This window comes from Schistocerca serialis, chromosome 1 (assembly GCF_023864345.2).
Source record: "Schistocerca serialis cubense isolate TAMUIC-IGC-003099 chromosome 1, iqSchSeri2.2, whole genome shotgun sequence".
Classification (NCBI taxonomy): Eukaryota; Metazoa; Arthropoda; class Insecta; order Orthoptera; family Acrididae; genus Schistocerca; species Schistocerca serialis.
In genome coordinates, this window is record NC_064638.1 from 546,327,215 (window position 1) to 546,350,628 (window position 23,414).

A 23,414-nucleotide genomic window follows, 5' to 3' on the forward strand; every position below is an offset into this window, starting at 1 on the left:
CGGCACTCTCCACCCAGATCCGCAAGACATTGCCCAGACTATAGCAACGTATTTTGCCATGGTTACTGCAACAACCAGTCAGGATCCAGGTTTCTAGCGCTATAGAGCGGCTGTTGAGAGGTGTAGTCTAGACTTCCAGTCCACCTCTCATGAAGTTTACAACTGCCCATTTTCTATGTGGGAGCTGGATTCTGCATTGTCTGCAGCTCATGACACATCCTCCGGTCACGACAGGATCCATTACAGTATGCTACGGCACCTCACAAGGTGCAACAAAGAAATCCTCCTCGCACTTTTTAATGCCATTTGGGTGTCAGGTCACTTTTGGCACTCGTGGCATGAGGCAGTTTTAATTCCTTTTTTAAAAGCTGGGAAAGACCACATGAGCCCAAGTAGCTACCCTAGTGTTGCCCTCGCTAGTTGCATGGGAAAGACCTGGGAGCAGATGGTCAACCGCCACCTTGTCTGGATGTTAGAATCCCAGCAACTCCTTAGTCGCTTTCAGTGTGGGTTCAGGAGGTTTCGTTCCACTTTTGATAACCTTGCCATCCTGGAGGCGGCTATACAACAAGCTTTCCTATGCTGTCGTCACCTTCTAGGTGTATTTTTTGACATCGAGAAGGCGTACAATACCACTTGGAGGTGTCTCATCCTGGAGCAGCTTCACGAATGGGGTTTTCGTGGTTGTCTTCCTCTTTTTATTTAGTCTTTCCTCTCGCCACGATGTTTTAGATACCGAATTGGTGACGCCCTGTCTGACTGCTTTGAGCAGGAGAACGGTGTCCCTCAGGGTAGTGTTTTAAGTGTGACTCTCTTTGCCATTGCTATTAATAGCATTACCTCCATAGTGAAAAGTCCTGTCCAGTGTTCCTTGTTTGTGGATGATTTCTCTTTGTTTTGCTCTTCTTCAAGCCTTGCGACAACAACGTGTCAGTTGCAACTTACTCTTAGACATTTGGATGACTGGGCTCAGAAGAGTGGTTTTAAGTTTTCCACTGAGAAGTCCGTGTGTGTTCTTTTTCACCGTTCTCGTTCGATTTTAACCTTTCCTGAGTTGAGGATAAGGGATACTGTCCTTGCTTTTAAAGACACAGTGAGATTTTTGGGGCTCATTTTTGACTCGAAGCTTACGTGGTTACCTCATCTTAAAGACCTGAAACGATGGACGCTTAAGGCTTTAAGTATTTTAAAATGTCTTAGCCACAATACATGGGGAGCCGACAGGACTTGTCTGCTCCAGTTTTACAGGGCGTTTGTGCAATCTTGGCTCGATTATGGGTGCACTGTGTATGGGTCTGCAAGGCCTTCTTACTTAAAGATGTTGGATGTTGTGCGCCATGAAGGGCTTCGGTTGGCCACTGGGGCATTCAGAACTAGCCCTCTACCAAGCCTCTGTGCAGAGGCTGGTGAACCGCCACTTCATATGCGGCGGCGGCTACTTACTGTGTGCCAGGCATATAAAACTTTGTCCACACCATACACACCTGCATACCATACCATTGCTCAGCTTCCTCTGGCACAGCTATTTCATAACTGGCAACGAACAACGCGGCCCTATGGGATTCGCACACAGGATTGCCTCTCTGCGATGGATATGGCTGGTCTTCATGTTTCCAGTTGTGGTTGGAGCAGATTTCCACCTAGGCTCCTCCAGAGACCCAAACTTATTTTAGAATTGACTAATTTTAAGAAAGATAGTACACCAGATTTTACATTCCAATCTCAGTTTTTTAACATTTTAGATGCGCATCACAGTTTTACCATCGTTTACACGGATGGCTCCAAACAGGAGAATTTCTTTGGCTGTTCTGTAGTGTTCCCTGATCATGTTACCTGGATTCGCCTCCCTGAAGAATATACTGTTTTCGCAGCAGAGCTCCATGCGATCCTGAAGGCACTGGAGCGGATGAATCATGTTCGGAGCAATCGATTTCTCCTCTGCTCTGATTCTCTTAGTGCCTTACAATCATTGCAGAATCTGTACCCAACTGAGGAGATGGTCCAGCTGATATATGACCAACTGTACTGGCTCCAATGGCGGGGTAAGGAGGTGTCCTTCTGCTGGGTGCCTGGTCTTGTAGGAATATGGGGCAATGAAAAGGCCGATCGGGCTGCCAAGGAGACCTGCAGAGAGCAGGATGTGGTCCAGTCTCCTGTTACCTTGCAGTTTGTCATTTCTGCACTCCACAAGAAGTGCATGGAGTTGTGGGAGGAAGAATGGCTGGCGGTGACGGCCAATAAACTGCAGTTGGTGAAGTCATCAACTCGGCTGTGGCATACCTCCTACCAGGTGCTCAGGCGGGAAGAAATGACCCTCACACGTCTTTGGATTGGGCACTGTTCTCTCACACATAGCTTTATATTATGGTGCGAGGATCCCCCATTTTGTGATGCTTGTGGTGTGCACATCTCTGTCCGGCACATTTTAACAGACTGCATTTTATACCGTGATGCCAGGGCAGAAGCACAAGTTGATGGGGAACTGCCCTGTGTTTTAGCTAATGATGAGACGTGTGTGTCTAGGGTTTTAAAGTTTTGTGATGTGTCTGGACTCTGGCCTAAACTTTTAGGCTGGAGATCTTTAGTTTATTGCACAGTGGCTGACTCCTCCCTTTTTCCTTGTGGTCAGCCAGCCACTACCATCTGCTGTATTGCTTTAGCTCCCTCTACCACTTTCTTCCTGGGTTGTCCATGTTTTACTGCTGATGGCATGCTTCGTCCCATGCTTCAGTGTGGGTAGGAACATATTTTTCCAAGCTTTTTTCCTTTATTTTACGTTCTGTTTTATCTTATAGTTCTGATTCTTTTCTTGACACCCATCTCAATCTGTTACTGAGTGGGCACTGAAGACCTCGCCATCATGCACCCTTAAAACTATGGACACGCAACATGTCCTCCCAGCTGAATGCCACTCCGCACGCTGACTCATCAGATATGCAGTGCAAAGATCTACTACTCCTACTCTCCAGATGGTAGCACCAGTCCCAAAAATTTTGGATTCCACATTGTAGGTGAGGGGAGAGAAGAGAGCTGTCTTGTGGGGCGTGCACGGAGTAGAGACTGTCAGGTGTAGTGTCGGGAGGTGAGGTGTGGGGGAAAGAGTGGGGAACAGAAAACGAAAGGAGTAGGGAAGGAGAAAGGATGGGCCATTACATTTGCAGAGGGTGACACACAAAGAGGGCGAGGGAATATGAAAAGTGTGGAAGTGATAGGATGAGGGGGTGGAAACTATTGGGTGGAGGGTGTTGGGCAGTAGGTTACCTTAGGTAGATCACAGGATAATTTTGGGAGTGGAGAACATGTTATCAGGATAAAAAAAAATGGTAGTGGAGGGAAGGATCCAGACGGCCTGGGTTGTGAAGCAATCATTGAAATCAAGTATGTTATGTTCAGCTGCATATCGTGCAACAGGGTGGTCTACTTTGCTCCTGGCCACAGTTTGGTGGTGGGCATTCATTTTGTTGGATGGTTGGTTGATAGTCAATGATTGCAGCAGAGCTGGTGTAGAGCATGGCTGCTTTCAAGTTTTCCTGACCTATGATGGAGTAAGATAAGCCTGTAACAGGACTAGGATAGGAAATGTTGGGTGGCTGGATTGCACAGGTCTTGCACATGGGTCTTCTATGGGGTATGATCCCTGTGGCAAGAGGTTGGGATTTGGAGTGGCAAAGGGATGGACTAGAATGTAGTGAGGTTGGCTGGATGATGGAGCACCTCTTTAGGAGTTCTGGGAAGGATCTTGGGTAGGATGTCCCGCGCTTCGGGGTATGACAATAGATAATCAAACCCTAATGAAGGATGTGGTTCAGTTGTTCTTGTCTTGAGGTGGTACTGGGTGATGACAGGGATAGTCTTTCGCAGCTGGCTCTTAAATTTGATCGGAAGAGTGGGATGTGTTTGGGGAATGGCACAGGAAACCTGTTTATGGACTAGGTCTTGGAATAGTGCCACTCTGTTAAGGCCTTGGTGAGACCTTCAACTTACTGAAAAGGGGAATTCTTGTCACTGCAGATGTGTGTTTCCTGGGCCAAAAGGCTGTATGAGAGCAATTTTGTGGTCAGAGGTGTGGATGGAGCCATTAGAGAGGAGGAGGTAAACATCCAGGAAGATGGCATGCTGGTTTGGGGAGGACAAGGTGAAGCAGCTGGGAGGGAAGGTGTTTAAGTTGTGAAGGAATGAGGGTAGGTTCTGTTGGTCCTGAGTCCAGATCATGAAGATATCATCAGAACTTACCAGAGGTTTTGGGTTTTGGGATGCTAGGAAGGCTGTCCTTTCCTCTGCTGAAAGGTTGCTGTTCTTAGAAGGGACTTGGGGAAGGATGATGGAGACTAATTGGAGGTAAGGAACTCCTGATTCTTGGAAGGTGACCAATGGGAGGGGTGGGGGGAGGTGACTGGGGAGGGGCCAGGAAATGGTGATGAGGGGTTGGTTAGGTGAGGTGGGCTATAGGTATGAACTGAGAGAGGCAGGGTTCAGTGTTGGAATTAGGATGGCTTTTTCATTCCATAAAATTTCAGGTGTGCAGCCTCATAAATTTCACTTGTTCTTGTGATATTTTGGCTGTATACCATCCAGCCATCTTCAGAGTGAGCTGAGGTGACCAATGCTCCAGCACTTTTTAAACTCACATGCTAGCCACTGTGCATGCAGTTACAGAAACACAAGGTGCCAGAGACGTTGATTGGCAGCAAAGAGGTACAACATATTCATGAAATTAGATCTGTGGCTACACAGTTGATCGGCACAGTGATATCAATGTAGCACTGTGATGTCTTTGTGAGTTTATTACAGAAAGTGCTGGATACTCTGATTTGTCCAAGCTGAGGCTGCTATCTCTATTAATTAAATTTATCATCAATCGAATTTCAATTGCTTCTTTCACGACTGAGTCCCAGAAAGGTTAAGTTGAGAATGCCTAGTGTCAATATAGTGCTCTGACACCACCAATTTTTTAGGTTGTAAGAGCCAGGTGTACCTGCAATGCTCTGTTCATCTGTCCAATGTCTGAATGGCCACACTCACAGAGGATCTTATAAACCCCAGGCTTCCAAAGCACCAAATCACCTTTAACAGAACTCCGGAGTGCTGCTGTCTTTGGTGAAGGATGAAAAATGACTTTCACTTTGTGTTTGCTGATGATCTGTACTAGTTTTGATGACAGGCTTCCCACATATTGCAGAAAAATCATGGATTTAAAACTTTCTGTGTCATCTTCTGCATTCCTTATGCCGACTCCTTGGTTTCATTCATAGTGCCATATGTATCTGCTGTAAAGAATATCCACTGGCTTCAAAAATTGTTCTCAAGTGGAAAAGCTCACCCTCGAGACTGCTCTTGTCAGCAGTGATGTGTACTCTGTGAACCAGAGTTCTGAGGACACACATCATCTCCGAAGGATGGTGGCAGCTGTTTGCATGTAAATATAAATCCGTATGGGCTGGTTTCAAATATACTGAATGTACCAAAGTGCCATCATCTTTGTGTCATGGTTCTAGACCAACGGAAAGTACCCTGTCAGTTTTCATGAATGAGTTTGCGAATATTAAAATATGGGGCATAAATAGTTGTATCTTTTGATTGCATTGACTTAGAGGCTTCAGTGTTTCACACTGTGGAGGGACCATGGGCCTCAGTGTGTGACACAAATTTTAACTTGATACATGTACCTGTTCCAGAGAAAAAGGGTTTTTAACAGTCGGATGGACAGACAAACAAACGGGGGCAACAAAGTGGTTCTATAAGGGTTCTGTTTTTACTAAAAAATAACTAAAAGTATTATAGTTATTCACATAAGTTTGTACTACAAAAAATAAAAGAAGGTTCCAGGAGCAGAATTTTAGTATTTGAGTCGTCATGCTGCATTTTTTGAAATCATTCTCCCGTAAAATGTACTCATATGGAATATCCCCCTCCCCCCACTCCCTCCCCCCTTCTCCACTCCGGTGGTTTTCATTTGCTGTTTTTTAATATTTTATTTTTGCTTCATGTACATAAAGTCACAGGAAAAATATAGTATAAAATATAATCATGTACATGACAATGAGTTCTTAATTGTTTGAACTAATATGCAAATACAGTATTGTGTCAAATATAGTAACATTATTGATTGATTGTGTTATACATAAATATTGTGTTATTTCTCCAAAGTGGTGATTCCCAACCTTACTGAGACAATTACTCATGGATGAGAGTTGATACCCTCAACAAAATTGTACATTTAAATGAACAAGTTGTGAAAAAAGTAACACATTTTTTGTAGTGACAAATGACAATAATACTTACAATTAGTTAATGTGCAAAGAAATAAAACTCACCTATTTTTGTGGTTTTTATTAAACCAAGAAATAATGACTCAATGAGACAATTGGTACTGCTTATTTTTAGTAATCCTTTTTATTTTGGCCTTGGTGTCGATTGATACATATGGTAGGTTAAGCTGAAATTTCATTATGTCCCTAACTTTTCTTTTCATTGCTATCACAACAGATCATCCATTTTCATATATGTAAGTGGTGGTAAATTAAACTGGTGTTCTCAAGACATTTTTCTATAGTTTCTAGTGAGATACGAAATCCAAGACATTGCTTTTTGGTTGGAATTTCACTGTCTGAAAATATCCCTTTATTTATTATAATAGTCTTAGACTTCACACAATTATTTGTTGATAAAAATCAGGAAAATAGTTGCTAATATAATTTACTACTGATAACAAGTGATGAAAACATCTGGGGTGCTTTTAGTACACCACATTGGTTATCAAAAAGGAGTTTCCAGTGTTTCTAAAATATAAAGTCCATTCATATTAACAATTTTTGCAAACAGAAGTGAGTGTTGACTGTAATGGAGATTATTCAAAATCTGAGAGCTGTTCATTGATCATTGGAGAGGTGAATGACAGGAATTACTAGAACAGACAGGCAGACAAATTGATTTGGTTCAGACTGGAATCAAAGACATAATTATGACCATAATGAAAATGACCTGGAGATGTGTGGGATAATTAGATGGGTGAATGGATTGAAGATAAACTGAGGAAATCCTTTGCTAAATTCCAACAGACAAGAGATGTCTGAGATGAAGACCTAATTGGATGTGTGTAGGTTATTAATAAAGACAGTAAACATTATCAATATATACAAACAGGAAGTGTAGCAAGTAACTAAATTTTACTTGTGAGTATGCAGTATAATATCAGGAATACATGATTAAATTTTTAGGTAATTTGGGGGTATGCAAGATGTGAAATTTAGTGCACAGATGTGCCACCTCTTGCACCAACAACAGCTCTAACCCCACTGGTCATTGTGAAAGTCAATCAGGACTCCACTGTCCACATGTGGTCTTGTGTTATCCTGGCGAAGGAGACCTCAAAGCAAGGGCACACTCACTGATCTTAACATGTCAGAAATGTTACACTTGCTGTTCAAAATGTCAGCTATGCAAATTAGAGGTGATCGTGGTGTAAACCCAATGGCATTCCATAGCATCTCACCTGGTACTGAACCTGCTTGATTATGACAAATGTAATCTGGCAATATTTGTTCTTCTCAGAGTCTCCACACATGGATATGTCCATCATGATGATGAATGCGTAACTGGGACTTGTCTGCCACTCCTGTGTTCAGTACCATCATTAGACAGACTATTGTTGATGCACCTCTCTGCTGCAGTGTCAAGGGAAGTGGCAACAGTTGTCACCGTGCTGACAGTCTGTGGTACTGCAGAAATTGTTGCATGGTGTGTGTGTGGATACTTGTCTCACTGCAAACAAGCCTATTTTCAGAATCTAGGTATGTGACAGTGTGTGAAAGAACAATATGTCTGTCCTCTCATGCTCTCTTCATTGAGAGTCCACTGAGATCCTGCCGTACATTCACTATGGCCTCCAGAATTCATTGACTACACACTCACATGACAACAGTGGGATCCCAAACAGTGTTATTAGCAATATGATGTAACAAGAAACCACAGTCATGATCGTTCTACGTTCAGCCACTGTTGGCTTCCCAAACATGTTGGTAAACTTTTCTCCTACTAGCACAATTTTATATATAAAAAAGTGTGACTTAATGAGTCATGTACCCAATCTTTACTCTCATATGGAATGTGGACGTGTTACTTTTACCTTTTTTGCGAGTTGCAATGAAATGGTAATCATTTGCATATTCAAGCAATTACTATGCTTTTTGCTGGTTTTATGTCTGTTGGATGCTGTCTTCATGGTGTTGCAGTTGTAATGATCTGCAGTGTATTGGTTTCTAGTGAAATGGTATAAGACATATTAATTTTTAAGGACTGCTTAAGAGACGTTACTAAATCTTAATTGAACACTTTTTGTTTTTTAGCCTCAGAAAAATTAATTCCCAAGTTGGGAACCACTTCTCTAATGAGACTGTTCACTTATTTTCGTACAAGTTTCCTTAACTTTGCAATCTGTATCTTAAATACTCTCTTCTGCTGTTATTACAGACGCAGGTGTGGTCATGTTAGTCCAGAACAATTTCGACAAGCCTTGCAAGTGGCTGGACTGGATGTTCCTGGAGATCAGCAAACTTGCTTACTGCAGTACTTTAGTGATGACATGGGATTCAATTATCAATCCTTTCTTCAAGCTGTTGAACCTCTGGATAATCCACCATTGGTTTGTAGCATTTCTCAATACTCAGTAATAACTGAAGGCTTTATGATTCATGTCATCATGTGAAACTACAAACATTAGAAAGCAAAGAGTTAAACTGATTATTGGGACTGTCACATCAATTAAGCTTGGCTTATCAGACAGTTGCAACTATTTGTTCCAAAGGACTGATATTTTATGTTTTTCACTATTATAGAGTTTGTCAGTCCTACTTCATGGTGAGGAAAACATATCACTTTATCCTCATCATTTTCTTCTGATTGACTTTTTTTGGCAGTTTATCTCTTCACTTTGCAATAAATTCAGAGTGACAGTAAATGATTTACTGGGTCAGGAAAATTGGCTACATAATGTTGTTCAAATTATCTAATGGGAGGTGGTGGCTCAGATTTAGAAACAATTTTAAATGACATATGCTAATGATAAATGTAGAGTAGTGAATAGAATCATATACAGAAAATTTTCAATAATTAGCATGAAAGTGAAAAGTTGTTACTGTGTGTTTATGTAAAATTTCAATATACCAACAGAATAATTGGAATGAAGTGTAGAAGAGTAACCTCAATGATTAATTTTGAGGTCAAATAAAGGGACAGACTTACCTATGTGATAGGTAAATAACAAACAAATTGTCATCAGAGGACTGAAAAATGTGTTTCATTTGCAAAACGATCATTTAAAAATGTTTGTTCTAATGCATGTTACATTTCAAGTCAGTGACGAGAAAGATGCTCTGGAAGTGTTGTGTGCACCCAATGAAAATGTAGTTGTGAGGGATTTGCTTCATTGAAAAATATGTTTGTGGTTTTGTGTTGGTAAACATTGAAATAAATGAACAAAAAAACGTCATTTATTTAATATGGAATTGGTAGTGTAAAATGAGAGGTAAAACATAAAGCACATTTGCTAGCTATTGACTTAGTTTCTATGCCTGATCCCAATTAACTATAATTTTTGTGGTGACAAAATCATCCTTCTAGGCCTGTCAGACTCACTATAATCTAATTAAAATTACTTTATTGTTGACACTTCGTGTGTTGGAGCTGGTTTCCTCCATTGGTAGTGGAAAATGAGAGGTAAAACATAAAGCACATTTGCTAGCTATTGACTTAGTTTCTATGCCTGATCCCAATTAACTATAATTTTTGTGGTGACAAAATCATCCTTCTAGGCCTGTCAGACTCACTATAATCTAATTAAAATTACTTTATTGTTGACACTTCATGTGTTGGAGCTGGTTTCCTCCAGTCAGAGTGCTCAACGTCACACCCAAACTGTTCGACATTACCAAGCTGCCACAACAATTAATTAGTTCACTTGCTGATCCCTGTCTGCCTCTCTTTTTTGATGTGTTTGGATCTTGAGTTATAGGTCTGGCCCTTCCCTTTTATTTTGTATTTCACTACACTAGCATGTTTCATATACATAGCTAATCAAACGCTACTGAATCCTTCAGCACAAGATGCGATTCAACATCACATACGAGGTGTGGCTAGAAAAAAACCGGACTAGTACTGGTGAAACAATAAAACGAATGCAATAAGGCTGAAAGTCGCGTGGCCTGTCACGTGACTCTCGCTCCGCCTACTGCTCGAGTTTCATCTGCCTCCTGCACTCAGTCTGCCCGTGGCGTCTGTTTTAAGTAGTTGACGTTTTGTCTGTGCGTCGGAAAATGTTGAGTGTACAGAAAGAACAGTGTGTTAACATCAAATTTTGTTTCAAACTAGGAAAATCTGCAAGTGAAACGTTTGTAATGTTACAACAAGTGTACGGCGATGATTGTTTATCGTGAACACAAGTGTTTGAGTGGTTTAAACGATTTAAAGATGGCCGCGAAGACACCAGTGATGACACTCGCACTGGCAGACCATTGTCAGCAAAAACTGATGCAAACATTGAAAAAATCGGTAAACTTGTTCGACAAGATCGCCGTTTAACAATCAGAGCAGTGTCTGAGTTAACAGGAGTTGACAAGGAACAAGTTTACCGATTTTTTCAATGTTTGCATCAGTTTTTGCTGACAATGGTCTGCCAGTGCGAGTGTCATCACTGGTGTCTTCGCGGCCATCTTTAAATCGTTTAAACCACTCAAACACTTGTGTTCACGATAAACAATCATCGCCGTACACTTGTTGTAACATTACAAACGTTTCACTTGCAGATTTTCCTAGTTTGAAACAAAATTTGATGTTAACACGCTGTTCTTTCTGTACACTCAACATTTTCCGACGCACAGACAAAACGTCAACTACTTAAAACAGACGCCACGGGCAGACTGAGTGCAGGAGGCAGATGAAACTCGAGCAGTAGGCGGAGCGAGAGTCACGTGACAGGCCACGCGACTTTCAGCCTTATTGCATTCGTTTTATTGTTTCACCAGTACTAGTCCGGTTTTTTTCTAGCCACACCTCGTATACAGTTCTTACGAGGGTCATTGTGAAAGTATGCCTCCTATTTTTTGTGATGACTTTAGATGTCCATGCCAGATGTTGTTGGTGTAGTGCTAATGCTTGATCCTTCCTCTTTCATTTGGAGGTTGTTCTGCTTTTCTGCGGTAGGAGGTGCCAGCAGAGGAATGTTCCAAAATGGAGTCTGATACGGATGTGTGTATAAAACAGTGATGCGTGGTTGAATTCCTCACTGCTGAAGAAATTGCTGTGATTGAAATTCATCGACATGTGCTAAAGGTGTATGGAGACGATACAGTAGATGTGAGCAATGTGAGGCGATGGGTACGGTATTTTCCAGGTGGTGAATAGGGTGTGCATGACAAGCCACAGCCTGGTTGACCTGCACAGCTGTCATCCTTAGCAATAAAGGCCATCTTGACCAACTCATCCATGCTGATTGGCGGATAATGACCACAGAATTGTGTGCAAAGCTGAATGTCAGTTGTAATATCTTGGAAACAATGTTGGAACATCTTTGTTATCAGATAGTCTGTGCGAGATGGGTCCTGCAGATGCTTACACAAGAACAAAAAACTCACCGAACGGAAATTTGGCAGGACCTGCTGGACTAATACAAAGCTGAAGGTGACAATTTTCTGAATAGTATTGTCACCAGAGGTGAGACATGATGTCGCCCTACGAGCTGGAATCTGAAAGACAGTCCGTTTAGTGGCGACATGTGAATTATCCATTGAAGAAGAAATTCAAGATGCAACTGTCTGCAGGCAAAGTGATGAGCACAGACTTCTGGGGTAGCCAGGGTGTGGGTCTTTTGGATGTCCTGGAGTCTGGAGAAACTGTCAATTCAGCACACTACAAGACAACACTGACTAAGCTGAAAGCCTGAATTTCCAGGTAAGGCCAGAGAAAAAGCCCAGCTTTCACCAGAAACATGTTAATGTCAGGCCCCACACCAGTTTTGCGACCACGCAATTCATTGCAAAATTCGGCTGGACTATCTTACCACATCCACCGTCCAGTCCCGATTTAGCACCTTCAAACTTCCATCTCTTTGGGCCTCAGAAAAATGGACTATGTGGCAAACATTTTCAAAACTCAGATGTTGTTATCAAAGCTGTAAGGAAATGGTTAGCCTCAGCTGGTTCCAATTTTTACAAGTGCGGCATGCAGACTCTGTTTCGTCATTGGCAAGAATGCAATGAATGGTGGTGACTATGTGGAAAAATGACAGCCTGTAGCTGAAATATTGCTCTATTTAGCTGTGCTGTTGTGCTTTATGTATTTCCTGCAGTTTCTATGAATAAAAATAGGAGGCATTACTTTCAGAACAACCCTCATATAATCACAGGGATTAGCGTACTTATATAAGCTACACATGAAATTGTGTGAAGCTGAATTTTTGAAGGCTGAATCATAAATATAACAACCTTTCTCAATGTAGTGGTGTGGCACAGTTGTTTGTGTATTAACTTTATGTGTAGAAGGTCATAGGTTCAAATCTCATCAAACACAGAGAAATTTTTTTCTGAATCTTAATCAAAAGACTTTGGTTGTTATTTTTATTCAATTAATTTATGTAAATGTTACTTTTTATTTCTAGTACTTTGCTGTATCATTTTCAAAATGCTGTATCATTTTCAAAATCAAATTGACATTTTTATTTGCTCTTATTTTTCTTCCTATCATTTTTTATTCGTTTGGAATCTAGTTGTCACATATAATCTTCAACCAGTGCCAACCAGGACTAATCCTAGTTAGTTATGCAATAAATCATGTGGCCAGTGTGAGGATAGTTTCAGTTATCCACTGACTATGAGAAATTACAGTTTCCTTTTAGTGCTGAAACTGAAAATTTTCTGTCTTCACTTTGCTCCTAGTGGTTAGCTTTAATCACAGTGAACAAAGCCATCATAATTTTTATTCTGCAGAAAATCATTAATTGCTGTTTTCTTGGATAAATTGCATGACATCATTTGGTTAGGTTAGGACATGAGTTTAAATTCAGGGCTACAAGACATGGTGTGTACAGCAGTTCATCATTGGTCACTTAAAAATCAGTGGTCAACAGAGCATCGGCCATTTCCATCCATCACACCTTGTGGTGGCCACGTGCAATGTTGCTCTGTTTTACACATTAACAGCATTTGTGAAGTATCCACTGTGTTTGTTTGTCACCTATAACTGAGTGGTACCCAGCAGTGGTTGTGCAACACTGTATCAGAAAGTGACAGATGTCAACTGTCAAGTAACTTTAGTCAGACTATAGAAAGTAGTAATGCCTCCCTTTTGAATTTTTGCCCTTTTTACAGCAATTTGGCTAAGTTTCACTTATATCTAATCAATCTCTGTACAAGTGCCAGATGAGAATTTTGTGGTGACTTTGTGACAAGTCATTGGCCCAACCTTGATCCAAGACTCTGACTGGATTTTGCATTGTTCAGATATCAAGTTCATATTGCTTATATTTATGTAGCATACAGAATGGTATTTTGAAGTAAACAATTTTTTTCAGTACTCTCATGTCCTTCCATGATTTTGCTGTTCCTGCTTACCAATGCTGATTTTACAGTTGCACAGCTGTGTACAAGATCAAACAACTATTGTGACTGGCCAGCCAGGGTGGCCGAGTGGTTCTAGGTGCTACAGTCTGGAACCACGTGACTGCTATGGTCGCAGGTTCGACTCCTGCCTCGGGCATGGATATGTGTGATGTCCTTAGGTTAGTTAGGTTTAAGTAGTTCTAAGTTCTAGGGGCTGATGACCTCCAAAGTTAAGTCCCATTGTGCTCAGAACCATTTGAACCAAGTATTGTGACTGTATCTATGAATGATACACTGCTCCACCACTGAAAAGGCATTGATCAATCATCATTTTTTGTTATTGTGACTTTTTTCTATGAATGCTACACTGCTCCACCACTGAAAATACATTGATCAATTAACATTTTATGCCCATTTTCATATCTGCCATACTTTAAATTCACATTGCTTCTCAACAGCTATCCGTTAGATCATGATCATACAGTGCTTGTACATATGAAATGGGATATGTCACTGTGATGAAGTGATGGTGGGTGATTTATGAAATGATGAATGAATTTGGTAATGACAGAAACAAGGTGGCATAATTTTTGAACTGCATTTTAGGTAAAGTAAGTCTACGTTGACACACAATAACTGTTATTTGATTGTACCAGAATTTGATTACATATTGCAGTTATCTGTAACTAGCATTAAAATTAGTGACACTCACTCAACAGCAAAACAATTAGGCCATTGTAAAGAATACAGCAGAAAATTTGGACCATTTTGCAATATTCTAGAATGAGGAAGTGTGTCATTGATACAAGAAATGCAAGATATCTGATGCTTGCTCTATAACTGCCCATTCCCTGTGTTTTAAGGATTGCTTATTTGAATGGCTGGCAAAGGGCAGTCCAGAATTTCTGGTGACAATGAGACAGATTAGAGACTTGTCTGAATGTTTGAGCTACAGCAACAGCATCTGGATGCTGAAATATATGAATCACAGTGGCTATAGAACTTTTAAGGGTGCATTTATAAGGGTTCACAATCTACTGCTCTGGTATAACTGTTTAATGGTGATAACTAATAGTGAAAGTCCCATGGTACATACATTTTTAAAAATCATGTATCTTCATCTTTTGCGTGTTTTGCATGTTTTGGAATGAAAATTAGTGCCAGAAAATTACCTGCTATGAGTGTATGGATTCTTTTGTTCAAATAGATGACTTTCACATCTATTTGTTGCAGTGAAATGTTTTGGGTTGAAGAATGGTAATATGAAAATGCTTAGTTCAAATCTCCATGCTCTTATCATTTCAACATATGAATTTAATTGAAATACAGTGAGGCTCAGAGAACCATAAGGGCCTAAGTACACTTATTGATTTTGAGATTGTGGCATGAATGCATGCTCCTGACATCTGTTGATCTCGGGGTGAACGAGTTTTATCTATATCTGTTGCCCCACAATGTGTATATGATCATTCGCGAAAAGCTGTTTCACCAGTTTCTCGGATATCCGGTTCCAAAGCCCAAAGCACAAAGCACAATTTCAGTGCTCTGCATTGCTCAGTTGTTATCTAGGGTTGACAACATAATTTAGTGTCTACATTGTGTTTGTAGTGGTAATACTTTATAGTTGGAAGTGTACTGGCAGTGTTATCTGAACCTCAAGCCCACACATGTGCTTAATGGAAATGATGATAATGAAGACCATGAGGTGTTGGAATCGGGGTGTGTGTCTGTGTGTGTGTGTGTGTGTGTGTGTGTGTATGTGTGTGTGTGTGTGTGTGTGTGTGTGTGTGTAGGGGGTGCATTTAATATTGGATCTTTATGTTGTGATTCTAGTTTCAAATTAATTACAAATTTTAAAATGTCAAAAAACACTATAGATATTAATTAATACTTCATCACATAAAGTGGGTACATTATTTTTTTTGTAGGAAGTGTAGGATGTTGAGACTTGGTTAAAAAACAATTCAGACCTCTGCGACAGGTGGTTTGTCTATAAATTTGATTTCCACAAACAACTATTTTTCTCAGAAGTTTGTTTCTGTGCTTTGAGCCCTCAAATGATGGCAAAATTTAGGAGATTATTTAGCCAAATTATCATTTTAGCATGACAGTGATGAATTAAGTTGGACATACTGCAAACTGAGTATGCTATAACTCAAACATTTCTTCTTCAGTAAATAGCAAAAGAGGAAAATGGTGAAACCAGTAAAAATTGTGATTCACTGTCCTCCCAGTTGCTGGTGTAGTTAAACAAAATATTGCATGAAAATACACTATTATAAGCCTCCTGATCATTTCCATCACATGTGCTGAACTGTTATTTCACTAAAATGTTTACACAGAATCTAGTATGATGCCAGTCCTTGAAATGCAGTTCTACCAATCCTTCTATGGCATAAAGTCTCCAATTTATTGAGGGGTTTGTAATATTAATCCTGTTTTGTCATACACAATGTAGGCATTGGACACAAAGTCTGGAACACTTTATATCTTGTGGTGAACCTGTGATTATTTACAAACAAATTAATAATGGATTATAAGCATAGACAAACCAATAAATGCACTGCTGGATGTCATTGACCTTATTACTTCATCTCAAATTAGTGACCTCCAATTAACCATAGTATGCCCATAGTGCTGATTGCAGATGGATGGCTATAACTGAGGTCTTGCAAAAAGATTTATTACATATATCAGGCATAGTATATTGTATCAATTTTTCTCCACTGTGATGGTTATAATGACAAAGATGTTTGAAACAATTATCTTTGACCTTCGACTGTGATGCTTATAATGTCAGACGTGTTTGAAACAATTACCTTTGACAGTCCAATGTGCACCTTGCTGCATCTGCACTTGATTCAGCAAACATCTGCAGTACACAGGTAAAGTGGCTTGCCATGCATTTGTTGGCACGTCTCTGCCAGATTTTTGTGTTTTTAAGTTTCCTGCATCCACACAACAGCAATTAAGTGACAGTATTATTTATTCTCAAAAAATGGTTCAAATGGCTCTGAGCACTACGGGACTTAACTTCTGAGGTCATCAGTCCCCTAGAACTTAGAACTACTTAAACCTAACTAACCTAAGGATATCACACACATCCATGCCCATGGCAGGATTCGAACCTGCGATCGTAGCGGTCGCGCATTTCCAGACTGTAGCGCCTAGAGCCGCTCGGCCACCCCGGCCGGCATTTATTCTCAAAAGCTATGCAAGTTGACATTAAGGATGACTAAAGGAATGGAAGTTGCACCTGTATTGGGAACTGTGTATTAAGCATTACTCCTTGTGTTGGTTGTAACCTCACTATGCGATGAGTCTACACATAGACTTGAGCTCTGGACCCAATAAATGCGTGGTATTCAGACAGCTTGAAGTACGTTACATACGTTGCTGTTGTAGCTGTTTCCAGCACACAGGATTATGTTTTAATTTTGCTTAAAATTTGATGCTGGATACACATGTGTTAGAATGGTTGATATCCTTGATATTGATACCTGACAGTTAGTGAAACAGCCATTCACTTTCTTTTATTATAATACATATAATAACTTAAGTTCAGAAACAGATTACACAAACACTACATGAAAATCACCTTCTCTTGGACCAAGTGTGAACCCATGACCTCCATGTTACTGCCTTAGTTCCATCTGCAACAGTGGCAACAGTAGTGTTTATTTGGTATCTACCTTTAAAAGAAATTGGCATTGAACATGTTCCTGTTATAGTTGCTGATCCCTTTTCCTAACTGCTGGCATTTATCAATTTTACAGTACAGCCATCAACTATTTATGCAAATTCAGTCTAATATCTTAACAAGTAGTTAAACTAAGTGGCATGGTGTTTTAAATATGTCTTCCTTTTTGCTTTGTCACTACTGGTGCTCCTCTTGACAGAAAGAGGTTTACTTCCTTTCCAGGCATGAGTATAAGAGCAATGAGCAGATGTACACATCACAGGTAGTCAGTTGCAATGGCTTGCAGGGAATGTTCAGTTTGAGGATAGAGTCATCACTCTTATTGAAGAAGGCAGATTTTCTATTAGAGATGGTAACATGAGGTACAATGTGCAAAGAGATGTTGGAGGAATAATGTAAAAGAGGCACTACCAATGGAGCTGCAGACTCAGACAGGTAGAACCTGGTCACATACCAGGAGGACAGAGAGCTTGTGTGTAACAGCCAACAGCTTCTGTTTCTAAGTGCAAAGCAGTGTCAGCTGGAGACCAACTTTGCTGGTTCAAGTGACACAGATCACTGTAGGCTTTGAGAAACTGGACTGTAGACTCAAAGAGCTGTCATGAAACAGGAACTCAGTGAGAAAAGTGTTTTATATTGAGTGGCATTTGTGCAGCTATAACTGAATGTGGTATAGGACAATGTAATTTTTAGTATGAGAAAGTGTTTTTCATGAGCAGTGGTTTACAGGCTACAAAGAACTAGACTTCTTGAGGAATATGTTATGATGGCAGGAAGAAGTGGGTGGCTGTCATTTCTTGTCAGTGTTGAGTATCTGCTACAGGAGCTGGAGTATTTCATAGAATTGAGGAAATTCTTGGTAGTATACAGCACATTCACATATTGAAGAATATGTTCAAGTGCTGAGAATGTGTTATTGTCAGGACAAATGCTCTATGCTGAAGGAGAATTAACGTTCCAGGAAGATCATTCTCCATGGCATAAGTTTTCATGCATTCAGCAACATCTGTCCAATATGAATATCAATATCATGTGCTGGCTGCCATGGGCTGCTCATATGAATCCAGAGGAGACTATGTCAGTTGAGATTACACAAACATTGTCAAAAGCCTGTTCATGTAATAAAGCAGCTTCAGCTGATGCCCTTTGAAACTGTATCCTTGGGCCTGGGAGGAGTTACCTGTACTGTCAGTTATAATCAACATCTCTTAGATTTGATGCCGAGATACATGATTGAAGTTTGAAATAGTGAGGGATTCTAGACAAGACATTAGAAACCTGGAAACATTTTATTTTCCTTACTTGTTCTTTCACTCAGTTTCCTATCATTGAGAGTCAGGGAGGAACTCTAGGCAATGGAGAAATATCAAACCTTAGATATTAATATGTGTGTTAGTTTTCATTTAAATTACCTTCATAATTGAAATAAGTTTCATTTTAATTACATTTCTCATTCATTTGCCCCCTGTCTAAATATAAGAGTAGTAAATTACAAGGAATTTTTAAATGCTTTTTCTGTTACTTTGATTTCATATCATTCTTCCCCTCCATCCATTGCTTTCTTCTTTATTCTGCCAAAAATATGTAGAAGATTCCTTGTATTATTTATTCCGCTTTGATTTCCCTTCCATCTTCTCTTTATTTTCCTCACTTCCTTTTTCTCTGTAACACCCTCCCCTTCTTTGCCTTTTTACTCTATTCTCCCAAAAGTAATAAATATCAAGCAGTTTTAGTTTAAATTATGTATGTATTTTTTTCAACAACTCTCTCCTCCTTCTCCTCTCTCTCTCTCTCTCTCTCTCTCTCTCTCACACACACACACACACACACACACACACACACATACTGAGGAGTCAAGGATATGTCATAGCATGCAGAGAGACACAAAACACATAAATTACTATTGGTAGTGTATCGATCTCTAGGATAGAAATTTTAGACCTATGAGGATTGGACAAGCATTGTTATCTCTTTGTACCATTCACCAGATGGTAATTTTGAAAACTTTATTGCACAGATGGAGAACTGTTTATCTTACATTGCATGCATTAAGTATAAAACTGGATTGTGTGGTGACTTTGAGACGCATATAGGTGATGCGAGTAGTAGAGAGAAAGTCTTCATGAGCTTAATAAGCAGCTAAGGGCTGTTTGTAGCAAAGCAATGTCTGTCTAGACACAGTTATCACTAACCTCAATATTTGGGCTTACAATACCAGTGTAGATGAACCAACGATTGCAGATCACAGTATGTTAGTAATGGAAATCAGCATGAACAGTAAGAGTAAATTGCAACCAAGCACATGGCATTCAAACTACAAATTCAGTGGAAGGGTTATCAAAGAAAAGAGAAAAAAATGACCTTAAAGCAGCACTGTCTGATGTGAATTGGCAGCAGAAAATTGCAGAAATGGGAGCCAGTGACTCATTTGAATATCTGTTCCAGACCTTGAAAACAAAATTTGATGACATGTTCCCAATAATTCTCAAGAAGCATCCTGCAGGCAAATCACAGGAAGGGAACAAATTATTAAAGGGAAGATATGGTGTACACCTGAGATAGATAGATTAAAAGCCATTGTATTAATTTTCAGTGATCATATGAAAAAGGGAGTGGAGGATGCAAAGAAGAAACACAATGACAAATTTATTAAAGAGGCTCATAATCCATGTCAAGCAGCTTGGGATCTGGTAAATGAGCACAGGAAGAAGCCTACTCTGCCTTAAATCCCTGTAGTCCTGATGCCTTCAATCAGTACTTCAAAAGGATAGTAAGAAATACTGTAAATATAAACTGTTGCACTATTAAAAAAATGCACCCTAAGGACATTGTAAAAAAAACTAAATACACATAAACATTCAGAAAGTGCAGATGTGTATGACATGTATCACACAGTCTGAAGAAGATTATTCCAGAGATTGTTCAACAACTAGTCATACTAATCAATAAATGTTTATTCTTTGATGTCTTCCCAGAATTCCTGAAACTGGCGTGGACAGTACTGGTCTACAAAAAAGGTGACCCATGCAAAGTGTCCAATTTCAGACCAATTGCCACAATCCTCAGTCTAGCCAAAGTTATGGAGTCTGTAATGAAACGCCAGCTATAAAATTACTCTGAAGACAATAAACTCTTTTGCCGGCTGGAGTGGCCGAGCGGCTCTAGGCGCTTCAGTCTGGAACCGCGTGACCGCTACGGTCGCAGGTTCGAATCCTGCCTCGGGCATGGATGTGTGTGATGTCCTTAGCTTAGTTAGATTTAAGTAGTTCTAAGTTCTAGGGCACTGATGACCTCAGATGTTGACTCCCATAGTGCTCAGAGCCAATAAACTCTTTTAGGACAAACAGGATAGTTTTTGCAAGGAAAGTTGATGGTTAAAGCAGCAGGAGGCAGGAAAGTAAGGCAAGGGTTTCAAGACAGGAAAGTGTGGCACTGACACTCTATGACCTCAGCAAGGCAATTCACTGCATCTCCCACAAAATATTGCTTAGTAAATTAAAGTGCTATGGTACTGGAAGTATTGTGCTGGCTACTCTTCAATCCTATCTTGCAAATCAAAAGCAGGTAGTATCAGTTCACGGTGCAACCTCCTAAGAACAAAACTGGAGCATGGCGTAACCCAGAGGTCCATCATAGGACCTGTGCTGTTCCCTATTTATGTAAATGCTCTGGGTTGTAGCAACCAAATGTTACAGTTTGCTGGTGATACCACGCTTTTTGCAAAAGGTAAAACTGCTGCACAAGCTTTGCAAGCAACAAATATGCTCTTTGAAAACATCAAAGAATGGTTCATAGACAATAAAATGAAAATGAATGAAGAAAAAACACAATATCTGTTATGCAGCCTTAACAATGTTGGATACCATGATATTATGGAGGCCGTCAGCTGTGGGGATTCATGATTAACAGCAAACTATCTATGAATGAGCACACAGTGTATGTGTGGTCCAAGCTCTCCTGTTCGTTGTTGCAAGGATGTATTAATGCTACAGAGTCACTGCATCAAGCAGAAGACTGGAGCAGTGCAAGCCTATATTCACCTTGTTAGGAATAAACAGAGTCTTCAGGTAATATATATTTTTATGCCTCATCAGTGTAAAAGAAAACCAAAGGGTTTTCAGCATGAGGCAGTACATACAAAATAGTGACACCCGCAACAAGAGGAACATTGCTATACCAAACTATCGACTGTCTGGAACAAAAGATAGTTTTCCAGTGGTTTCTTTAAAAATGCTCAGCTCATTGCCCCGAGAAGTGCAATCCTTGCCACCAGGGCCATTCAAAACGAAAATTTGCACTGGACATGGGAGAGTACACATTGTACTCCATTGGAGAATTCTTCAATAGTGACCAAAGTGAATGTACAAAATAATGCTGTTTCATCTTTCATGTATGTATTGTGAATATTTTTCTTTATGAAGCATCGTAAATAACTCATATGTATGTATATTATCTTGACTCAGTCTGTCCAGTCATGACTGGTAAATGATGCAGATCTAGTAAAAAAGTAATGTTTTGAGTCTGGAAAGTCTGCAAGAAGTTTCTGTGATCACACATGGTGTTTCATCAGCAGTTTCCAACTTCGAAAGGCAAGTGTTGCAATTTAATGTAGAGGTATGAGACTTTACAGAGGCAGCTTCTGATAGAGAGTGCTGATTTTGGTTCAAAATACGTTGTGCGAAGACTTAGAAGAAACTAGTATTATTAGTCAGGTAGCATTATTGTGTAAATAACTAGTTGTCAAGAGCTTAAAAAGAGAATGAACTATATTGTTTATGTGAAAACTGAAGTGTTTAATTTTCTGTGACTGTTAGAACGTTTTTGTTTTTAACATTGGTCCTGAGAATTTTTCTTTGCTGAGATGTCTAATGACATTGCAGTGTGTGAGTTGGGAGTTAAGTGGAGGCTGCTAGTGACTTATGTTTCTTGTTTGGTGGTCTTAATTTGTAACATAGCTGAATGTAATAAAATTGATACAAAATTAATAGTAGTATAAATGTGAACTCCGCCATAGCTGGTCCCAAGCCCGGTTGAAAAAGGAGGAGGGGGAGGAGTAACACCTCATAAAAAAACCTTGGTTCACCTGGCCTGGGTGATAGTACCTCATGAGGGCCCCTTGCCAGGGACACGGTGAAGACCTCAATGGCAGTGAAGGCGGAGATGAAGATCATCGGTACGGCGGAACTGGCGGAAGAGGCAACCTTGCTTTTTGGGATGCTATAAAAGCTATCGTCCAAGGTTATTTGGACAAAGGGCACGACGGTTCCACAGGTTAGTGGCGGTAACCGTACAGCGTCTGTTCCACATGTTAGTGGCAGCTGATCTATAAAACTCAGAAGTGGAACTCTGAGCTTAGCCAGACTGAAATCTCAATTTCAGTCACAAACCCAGTCCAATTAAATCAACATGGATACTGCACCTTCAAAGACAAATTACCCCAGTGGGTCAAATCCCATGGTTGAAAAACCGCAAGTGGTCTATTCGGATTCTGGGGAGACCACAGAAGTGTGCATGGAGGTAAATCGGAGTACCTCAAAATCCCGTAATAACAAAATCAAACCAAAATCTAGAATTTGGCTAATGACATTTAATGTAAATTCTCTCTTAAAAATGGGAAAACTAAAAAACATCCTGGAAAAATCCAGAGAACGTAAAATCAAAATTATTGCATTTCAGGAATCACGATATACAGATGAAAATCCTTTTGATTCGGAAGGATACAGGATATACAAAGGAAAACCTGGAAAACGAGCCATGGCAAATTGTCCACAATTTGGAACTGGATTTATAGTAGATACATCAATACTTGATTCAATCGCAACTTTCAAATCTTACTCGGGTCGGCCCTCCACGATGACAATAAAATCAGCTAATAAGATATACACCCTATTCAATGGACATGCACCAACTAACATCCTACCAAAAACAAAATAGAAGAAGTAGAAGAATTCTGGAACCAATTAGATAATATTCTCCAAAAAATCCCAAATAACCATGTCAAAATCCTTATGGGCGATTTCAATGCACAAATCGGTAAAGAAAAGAAATATCGATATTGGGTAGGTAAATGGTCAGGGCATACACAGACCAACTGGAATGGCATGCGACTCATTGAAATCTGCAAA

The 23,414-nt window shown here is 40.0% G+C and overlaps 1 protein-coding gene across 1 annotated transcript in view; it reads left to right on the top strand.

Annotated features, from left to right (window-relative positions):
- The window catches only part of LOC126412701 (uncharacterized), a 236,234-nt gene that overhangs the window by 82,437 nt on the left and 130,383 nt on the right, over nt 1–23,414 (top strand). Inside the window, exon 7 of the mRNA XM_050082458.1 lies at nt 8,470–8,641. Within this exon, the coding sequence (XP_049938415.1) occupies nt 8,470–8,641 (172 nt within the window). The remainder of the gene's footprint in view (nt 1–8,469; nt 8,642–23,414) is intronic.